The sequence below is a fragment of the Cryptotermes secundus genome, unplaced genomic scaffold, assembly GCF_002891405.2.
Source record: "Cryptotermes secundus unplaced genomic scaffold, Csec_1.0 scaffold556, whole genome shotgun sequence".
Classification (NCBI taxonomy): Eukaryota; Metazoa; Arthropoda; class Insecta; order Blattodea; family Kalotermitidae; genus Cryptotermes; species Cryptotermes secundus.
This window is the reverse complement of record NW_019725847.1, coordinates 301,303-311,646: the sequence shown is the minus strand read 5'-3', so window position 1 is coordinate 311,646 and position 10,344 is coordinate 301,303. Positions and strand designations below refer to the sequence as shown.

The following is a 10,344-nucleotide window of genomic DNA, read 5'->3' as shown; positions in this document are numbered from 1 at the left end:
ATGAACAATAAAAACGACATAATTTCAATAAGAATGACTGGAAACATGCATAATTACATTTAAAAACAGGAATAAACCCTAGGAAAAAAATATGACGTCATAGAAATCCGGGCCCTAGTCATAAGCATGTAAATTTGTAATGTATTTAATTTATTTAAAATTGTATTAATTCAACTTTTATAGTAAGTTGTTTTTAAATTCTTTTTATTAATTAAAATCTTATTAAATTTTTTACTTCATATTATTATTTATGTTAATTGATTAATGTAAGTGATTTTGATTGTGCGATTCATGTAATTTTGTACATATATCTTGATATAGCTGTTTTCAACGGGACCATTTCCACATCCTAGGTTTGTTACCTGTATGGATATATGGAAAATAAATGAAATGAAATAACAATACATTTAATAAACAAAAATAATTAACAATACACACGCTTGAAGGGTGCACTTAAACATAAACACATAACATAATAGTGAAAAAAGAGGAAAATTGTACCTGTGCTTAATAAATTAAGCACTATGCCATGAAGATGTATGGAGAGTGGAGGTATAGATATTCATCTAAAAGGACATGAAAATAAAAATTCTAGGTGCAAAACAACATTTTTTGCAATTATGGTAAAATATTATACAACATAATAAAAATTAAATTTTGTGTTCCACAGAACACCAGTTCAGAAATAATGAATAGGCAGTTAATGGAAATCACTGTTTCCATTTATTTCAAATAGGTATTTTAAGCAGTGTCATGGGTTATAATACTAAATCCAATTAAATATATGTCCATCAAACTGTACTTACAACTGTTTCATCATAATCTTCAACACTGGGATTCAAACACACAATCATCTCCACTTGACCTTCTCCATCAAAGAAATTTTTGAACAAGAGAGTCATTTTTGAATCTCTGTAAGGCACCATTTTGTTGGCTCCGTACAATTGGTTTTCTCTCAAAATTTCCAAACATGTTCTAAGCGTCATTAAGGAATTGTTGATATTCCCTGTAAGCAGAGTGAAGTAGGAAATACAAAAATCCTGTTTTAATAAAGTGAATAGCAAAATAATTAATATTGGAGCTCCCTTGCAGAAATATTACAAAAGGACATGATTTAATTTTAAAGTGTCACAAGATTTCACATTATCAGTATACATCATGACAGGCTCAACCAACCAATATGCGAAATGGGAAAATCAAGATATACCCCAACTTTCCTCTAAGTATCTCCAGAAAAAAAATGATGGTGGATTACTTTATATCCACATACATTCAATTCTACTATTGGAGATGTCATTCATCGACATTATTTTACATTCTTCTATGCTGTGACAATGAAAAATATAATTTAAATTAAAAAATGTTAATATACAAAATTAAAAATTACTATTTCGAGATGGATGTGCCGCTGAGGGTCCTTCAACCTCGGGTCCATAGAATGACCCGTCTGCCCAATATAGACCTTGCTGCACTCGCAGGGGATTTTGTATACACCCGGTGTCCTTAGTCCCAGGCTATCTTTGACCAGCTGGAGGAAATCTTTGGAGGCAGGCCCACTGATTTGATGTTGTGCTGGGACAGCACATAATGACTTGTTTTCTGCTTTACGTTGTAATGGGAATGTGATTTCCAAGTCGTTGCTAAGCAGTGGACGTCTGGCTCTGGCTCCACTATTCTGGCTTTCAGCTGTCACACCACATTGCTCCTTCCTTAAGGCTATCGGTCCTGAATAGGCTATCGGTGTATCACCGTTCCTTCTATTCTGAGGTTTCTGTTTGTGACATCTTCTTGTGGCTCTGTTTCCATGTGGTGACTTGTCTCAAACCACTACCACCGCTCCTGCTTTAAGGACACTTGACCCAAGCAACTCCATGATAAGGTTCCGGTCAAACCAGATGTACAAACATCAATCTTTTTCTTTCTTTCTTTCTTTCTTTCTTTTTTTTTGTTCCAATGGTGGAGGGCAAAACTATCCAGAGTAGTTGGTGCTCTAATATTTCCAGCTCTTACCCCATGTGCAGCCTCTTTTTCCACTTTGGAGGGAGCTGACACCTCCAGAAGGTCCAATCCTTGATTGTCTGAAACNCAAAACTATCCAGAGTAGTTGGTGCTCTAATATTTCCAGCTCTTACCACATGTGCAGCCTCTTTTTCCACTTTGGAGGGAGCTGACACTTGCAGAAGGTCCAGTCCTTGATTGTCTGAAACCCAACAGAAAACCTGGCAATTCACTTCACGATCTCCAGTCCAGTGGTTTTCCTGTAGATCTTGGTGAATTCCTTCTTGCTTCGTAGCTGCTGTCTCAGGCCTCTGTTCCTTATCCCATACTTGTGTTATGGTTTCAGCTGATGCCTCCTTCTGAAAGTCCGTCTTTTTGAAGTTCCATGTACCATGTTGTTCCTGGTACAATTTTTCCTGGTGACATTTCCCTTGCGCTGTGCCACTTTTGCACAGTGGGTCATCTTCATGCTGGCAGCAGCCTATTTCCACCAAGATCAACTATTCCAGCCTTCAGCCACCACATCAGAATATATATACATATATAACATATTTGGTGGAGGGACTATGCTACAAGCTGGAAGGTCGTGAGTTCTATTCCTGATGAGGCCATTGGATTTTCATTGACCTAATCCTTCCAGCCTCACTATGACCCTGGGATCGACTTAGGCTCTAACAGAAATGAGCACCAGGAATCTTCCCAGGGGGCATAAAGGGTAGCTGGTGTGTAAGGCTGACCACCTCACCACCATGTATGAGCTGACTGTCTACAAAAATGTGGTAGCCTCGACATCTCACAACCTTATGGGCCTTCACAGCCTGTTACAGGGATAGCTTTACTTTTCTTTTTCTGTACATGTACCCTACTTAAAAAATATTTTATAAATTTTATAAAACTAATGTGTGTAAGAACTTTTTTATTTCAATTTATCCTTTCAAAACTGGGGCATACACCAAATCTGGAGAAATATTGTAAGTTTATAAATAAATAAATATAAANAATAAATAAATATAAAAAAAAAAAACAGTTTACCTGCTTCCCGAAGCCTCTGTCCACTGTTCTTTGTTCGATTTGTTCTTTCACTACCAGCCAAGTCCACTAAAGACAGCTGACTGACAGAGGCAGCTTTTGTGTCTTGCAAAACATGTTCTCCTTGACTGTCAAGTGGTGCCTGAAATCAAATCAGATTTGAACACAGAGCTGCTTAAAACAGAAGAATATTTTTTACAATGAAATGCTTGACAAGAACAAGCACCTAACCTGCACCAATCTGATCGTGAAGGCGGAGTGGCTTCGACTGGATTCAGAATTTAATGTCGTAACAGCCATTCTTTTTCTTTTTTGTCCTTTATAGAAAGCTTGAAAAGCTTCCTCAGTTGATTTTACTTCCACTTCTGTTACAGAATGTACATACATGTTGTGACATGCATCCTCTCTCACAATCTTCACCTGCAGTTGCCTGGAAAAAATGACTGAAATCATAGAGCATGCTAAGAGGTTTACCGCTATATGTATTCTATTACAAAACTTTCACCATTATTAGCAACAAATTAAGCCACATAATTTCAAAAAGCATCAAGCCAATGAAAGTCATGGTATATAAAATTAAAGAAAAATGCTCAAAAAGAAAACTTTTTAAATAAATAGAAATTCTTGTAAAAATATGGATTCTGTTAAATGGGAACAGAAATATCCCACTCTGTATCCATGGACTATTTATTCCAAAATGCTGTGAGCTGAATGGTAAGGCATAAGCTCATTTCATACAGCCCACTGTCTCATATATGGATGTTCACTCTTTTCTTTATGGCCTTAATACCCCTTGTTTGTAGAATGAGAAACCAACCAGTGTTTTGACTTCCTCCAATAATAAAACCGACTTCTATTATATGATTTAATTTCAAGTTCATCCATGTTTAAAAAATGTTATTAGTAAGACCATTTCACTTACTTCATACTACAACAGCTGCTGAAAGTGGTGCCCTCCAACACTGATGCACATTTTGCAGAGATGTAACAAATTCTGTGTTTCATGTTGAAGTTCAGCCTCTGTGATATCTAGAATAACACTCTATATTCCATTCCCTAAGGCTTCCAACTGCGTGGGTTGTTGTAAATTTATGTTTCAAGTTTTCCCGCAAACAAAAATCATGTACGTTTAGTTGCAGGAAAAATGGTGGCCACAGCCCTCTACTGATTCAATTTAATTTTAATAATTTTACTGACTGGCTGTTCATCAGATACAGTCTGTAGAATCTGATTTGAATTTTTCACAATGTGTACTGGTTAAATGATCTGCTGGAAATACATGCAACTCATGCTCATATACTAGTTTCTGAATTAATTGCTGTCATGAAAGCATATAGATCCTGCAGTTCTTCTAGCATTTACAACACACCAAACATTAATTTCTGGTTGTGTAATTGGATCAAGTGGCTAATATGTGGATTTTCAGTATCTTACTGGCATGTGTTTTGTGACTGTTGACCAAACTTATAAACACATCTCTTATGAGATTTCTTCCTTCAAATGTTATTCTCAAAAAGAAACACATGTTGTTCAATAATAATGTATCACAGCATGATTCAACACAACACAACACAACACAATGAATGCTTATAGCTAACTGGTCACACAAACAGGGACAGTGAGTTATGGAAATTAACTGTGCACTTATTATTAAGGAGAGTGTTTAATGACATTCAATAAATATGTCAATGCATGAGTCACTGTATTGTGACAAATATGACTATTTGTTAGGCAACAGTTCGGTAAACATAGATTCCTGCTGCAACAGATACACTGGTCAAAGCTTTGCCACGGACTGACACATGTTTCTGTGACAAGAAATATTAACGACGATATTCCCGTGAAAATGGGTGAATAACAGCTAAGTGTTCATTCATAAATTAAGAGAGAATTTGTCAAACAGGAGTCGTAACTTGTAATTCAGGGAGAGTTTAATGTGTGAGCAGGGATTTGTGGTTGTCATTTGAAGAGAAACCACTCGTATTCCAGTAAAGAATGGAGCGAGTCATAGACAATCATTGATTATGAGCTATAATAACTGATTGTAACTGTAAAGAAGTGCCAATAAAACTAATCATCAAATTTGGAAAAATTATTATGTGTCACACAACCCCTGATAAGTTACAGTATATTGACTGCCAAGTGGCTAAATGATTTTTGAGCAAAATATTGTAAATGTTGATTGAACCTTTCTGTATGTGCACAACCATGTGAAAGTGCATCTACAAGTCAAACCAGAGAAAGCACGGATTTTGGGTTATTTGAAGGTTTCACTTAACGATGATATGTCAGCACAACATTAATGAATATAGCTGTGTTGCCAACTCGCTCACCAAAGAGAAATTACTTACTTTGAACTTATAGTTTCCTCAGGTATCTCTTCTAGAAGGTCGTACACAGCATTATTATAAATTTCAACATAAGTTACAAAGACAGCATAAGTGTTATCCTCTATAACATTTTCAATCTTTGTGCCATCTGGTATCCGTTGGTTCAAGTCTACATCAGATTCTTTCCTGGAAAATAATTATCTTGTAAAGGCATTTAGTATTTAAACACACATAACACTGTGGAAAACTGGAAAGAGCGAAAAATTAAATTATACAACATAACAGGAAGGTAATTATGCACTTTTCTCAGAGTTAACAAATGCACAGGTCTATGATTTATTTTGTATCTCTGTAATTATTTGGTTTTTTAATAATAAAAGATAGGTGGTGATGCTTCCACATACTGATAATCAGATTGTCATAGATGAATCTGAGGGACAGCTACAGTGAACAGAACACAGTCTTTGCAAAATTGGTTTAGCAAATGGCATGACTTTTCTGTTACAAAGACAAAACTTATCTCAGGGAGTAAAGAAATATGTTCAAAGGCTGTAATAGATAATCATATAAATGAACAAGAAAAAGCAAAGCTGTCCCTATAAGAGATCATGAAGGCCCGCAGGGGTGTGAGAGATTGAGCCTCCCACATTATCTAGGCAATCAGCTCACAGATGGCAGTAAGGTTGTCAGCCTTACATGCTTGTTACCCTTTACCCCTCCAGGAATCTTCCTGGTACTCATTTCTGTTAGAGGCTGAGTGGACACCAGGGCCATAGTGCAGCTGGTAGGATTAGGTCAATTGAAAAAATCCAATGGCCTCATCGGGATTCGAACCCATGACCTTCCAGCTTGTAGCATAGTGCCTTGACCAAATACAGTACCATGTGCCCACATATAATTGAATAGGTTAAAATATTGAAATATCTTGGAAATGCAACATCTGTCAGTGGATAACCTGACCTGGAAAATAAAATCAATACATTTAACAGAATAAATGGAATTATTAGAACTACAGGTAAAGCATGTCCAGAATTTCTCATGTGATTTGTGGGTGTCACAAGGGGAGGAAATTTACATAATGGATTAGGGAGTAACTGGGAGAAACCAATATTGTAAAGGACATTGAGAAATAGAGATTATATTGGAGAAATTACTTTGAAGGAATAGATGAGAACATGAAAGGCCACAGAAAAGATGGTTCAACCAGTTTTCACTTTTTGATACATATTGTGACGTGGAAGGCACAATGCTTGGTAAACGCCCCCCCCCCCTTTTTCCAGTGGTGACGTCACATCGTCGGAGCAACTGCTGCTGCTATGGTAACAGGCCAGTCAACACTCTGTCCCCCTCCCCTGCGGTGATGTAACAGCACTTCCCAGTGATGTAACAGGGGACACTGCGGTTACTACAAAGCAATAAACAACTCTTGGCAGCGTTCCCCAGCAACGCCTGTAAACACAGTGTTTTCAGATTTTAACAGATTTACATGTTTTCCACGTACCTGAACATAAAAAAGGGGTTCTTGGGTTGCNGATACTGTGTCCATGTAGTTGAGCCTCCTTAACATGCAACCATTCAAAGAGCAAAATGACTTTGTGGAACTAGGTAAACACTCCAGATCAACAGAAAATTTCGGGGGAATTATCAACATACACAAATTAAAATTAAATAGTCTCATGAATTTGTTCCTACATGTACAACCATTGTGAACAAAAGTTACGTCTTAAGGAACTGAAAATAGCTTCCTTAAAATGAAGCGCTCTGGAACTAAACTTATGGTGCCTACCTCCATTCCCAGGCCTGAGCCAAGTGACATCTACCATTATATATACATGTTATAGCACTGGCATATTATCTTATTCTTACTATAACTAATATAGAAATAATAAAAGTAAATGACAGCAACTTAACCTGTTACAGAATTTGGATATGTTGGAGCAATATGAAAGGATATACAAATACAAAAGAGAATATTTATTTTAACTGTTATAGCACAGCATGCTGTTGATAAAAACATAATTATGTCAAAATACCATATGGGCAATGGAGTAAGAGCCCATTTAATTGTTGATGTGCTCAAACACAATGTTATTTTGTGAATAAAATACTCAGCATTTTTACATTAGCATTATAAATTCAGTTTTGAATGACTGGATGATAGTGAACAATGAACTAGAACAGACGTGGAACAAAGAAGTCATGGCCTAATTTAGGGCACCATCCTGGAATTTACCTGAAAGGATTTAAGAAAACCATGGGAAACTTCAATCAGGGTAGTTGGTGTCCCAGACAAAATTTGAATAAATCATCTCCCAGATACAAGTCAGAAGTGTTATCACTTGAGACAGAGAAGAATTAGGAGAGATCAAGTAGATAGACACTAAAATTATAGAAATAATAACCTTTGCAATATAAAACCATACCTTTGGAGTTACCAAACATATGCATCCACTTACATAGACTGACATGACATGCCCTTTATGACTGTATATTCACGTATTTAATTTATGCAATATAAACAATGCACATTGCAATAATCCTATGCTGTCCTCAAATGGACAACTCTCACAGAGGCCTCATATATAAGGCCGCACCATAGCTCAAGCGGTTAGTCACTGGCTTCCCACTGCGGTGGCCCAGGTTCGATCCCGGGTCTGGTCAAGTGGGATTTGTGGTGGACAAAGTGGCACTGGGGCAGGTTTTCTCTGAGTACTTCGGTTTCCCCTGCCAATCTTCATTCCACCAATTGCTCCACAATCACCCTCACCTATCATCTGGGGCTGGTACAATAGGCCAGAAGTGGCCGCAGTACAAGGGACTTAGTCCCACCCCACTAGCAATAAAAAATAGGCCTCATATATGTTGTACATTCTACTTACTTCCTTTGTATTTTCAATGGTCTAGCAGCGTATAACTCATTCTGGCAATCAAACATAGCATCAGCCTCACTCTGAATATCAAAGCCATTCATTCTATTGGGTTTGAAAACAAATTTTGTGGCTTGGTAGCTGGATATACTGTTGAAGATGACATCTAAACATCGAGGCATTATTCCTCCATCTTGTGGCTCTCCAGTCATTGTGAAAGTTTTGCCACTTCCAGTAACTCCATAAGTAAAAAGTAGGCCATTCTTGCCATGAATAAGATTCTCTATCAATGGTAGGGCCACATGATCAAACACTTCCTTCTGAGTGGCTTTGTCATCAAACACATGTTTGAATGTGTAGAGAATTTCTTTATAATTTGCCAGACAGTGACTGCTTCCTGCTGTTGGTGGCTGTAGTGAAACGGTTGTTTGTGATGTCACTTTCACACAGGATTCATCATTCCAAAGTGGTCTTATCCGGCAGAATACTTTCACTGGATCTCTTGCAGTTGATCGTACTTTAGCAGGAACCTTCTTCTGTGAAGGCTTATACCAACTGAAAATTGAAGAGACACTAAATTTATGGGCTAGTGAAATCACAGAAAAATATGGCTTGACTTTCGAAGACATATAATAATTGCAATAAAAGTAAACACACAAGTCGTTGACATGTATCAGTTATTGACAACTGGAATAGTATTAAAATAGTTATGGGAAATTAACTTTATATGGATGGGACCAACTTCGAAAACATCATTCTAAGTTAGGCATGCACAAATTTCCTATATACATAGGAGTCACCTCCAAAAACTGGCGGTGAGAAAAGAATACTCTATATGAGATTTTTTTAACAGAGAGACAGATGAAACATCTACATAAAAACAACAGGCAGTCCCTATCATGCTCAGGGAAAACTCCATGTGCCATTCCCAGGATATGTGAATAAGCCCAAACCACCTTCTGCTGCTTCCAGGATATGGGGAGAGGATTGACGGTGTAATGGATATAGAAGGGATGGGAAAGGAATATGGGAGAAAGAAGATCAAGGGGATTGAGGAATGAAAGAGCACAGGGATGAAGGAACTTAACATGCAAAGGAAGGAGGGGAAAGACAGGAAGGTGAATGGCAATAGAATGGACAAATATAGGGATTGGGATGGCAACAGGAAAGGACTGTTGAACATAAAAGGTAAAGTTTTCTTCATGCTTAATTAATTAACCACCACATCATGAAGACATATGGGGAGTGGGGGTATAGCTCCACCATATTTGACCTCAGCACTAGATGGAGGGGAGTGGTAAGCTTCATACCCCAGTCGCTTTATCTCTGGGGAAAGAGCTCTCAATATCCACTGGACAGGAGACTGCATGAGGCCTTGAGCCAGTCTGGATATTATGGAGTAGAGAAAAATGTCTTGCCCTACTGAGAACAAAATATCGAAACCTGGCCATCCAGCCCATCGCTATAATGACTGGATGGAGATAGTGAAACCTAAGGGATAAAGGAATGAAAGAAGAAATTAGTTTGCCTGTCATCCCTGTTGGGCCATGCACCATTAAACTTTAAACACTGGACTTCTGATATGGTGGTAAACTTGAGCTGGCCGGAGTTTACTTAAATGCCCACTGCTAGTGTGCATTTAAATGCCCACTGCTGGTGTGCATTTAAATGCCGGTTCCTGTTAGGGTGCTTAAACAATTTTAAGCATTGTGTTTCAAAATGCTGTATCTAACTCAATTTTTTATGATAAATGGATGGAATTAACTTTGTTTGTATCAGCAAAGAACATGGTGTCGCATATTATAACAGAAGATTTGAAAATTTTTATACAAAGATTTATACTCTATTTTCAAATTTTTTCTTTTAATTTTGATGCGTACTGCAAAAATGGTTTTCCAGTTCTTCACAGAGTTGTTCTGCATTATAAATTCATTTCTGTTAGCAACACTTGACAAATTTAGCAGTCTCTGGTGTCATAAAACAGATGGAAGGAATAAAATCATTTGGTCTTCTGCCAGTACTGCTTACACTCTTTGGATTTTCGAATCTTTTGACTAAGGGACAGAAGAATGAAAGAATGGCTATTCAAGAGAAAGCATGAAAAGACAGTTGCATCATGG

The 10,344-nt window shown here is 37.3% G+C and overlaps 1 protein-coding gene across 1 annotated transcript in view; it reads right to left on the bottom strand.

Annotated features, from left to right (window-relative positions):
• LOC111863741 (kinesin-like protein KIF23) overlaps positions 1–10,344 on the bottom strand; it is a 39,192-nt gene that overhangs the window by 25,803 nt on the left and 3,045 nt on the right. The window contains exons 2-6 of the mRNA XM_023850327.2: positions 8,237–8,779; positions 5,379–5,543; positions 3,259–3,457; positions 3,031–3,169; positions 807–1,006 (exon numbers count right to left, since the gene is read on the bottom strand). Coding sequence (XP_023706095.1) covers positions 807–1,006; positions 3,031–3,169; positions 3,259–3,457; positions 5,379–5,543; positions 8,237–8,779 — 1,246 coding nt within the window. The remainder of the gene's footprint in view (positions 1–806; positions 1,007–3,030; positions 3,170–3,258; positions 3,458–5,378; positions 5,544–8,236; positions 8,780–10,344) is intronic.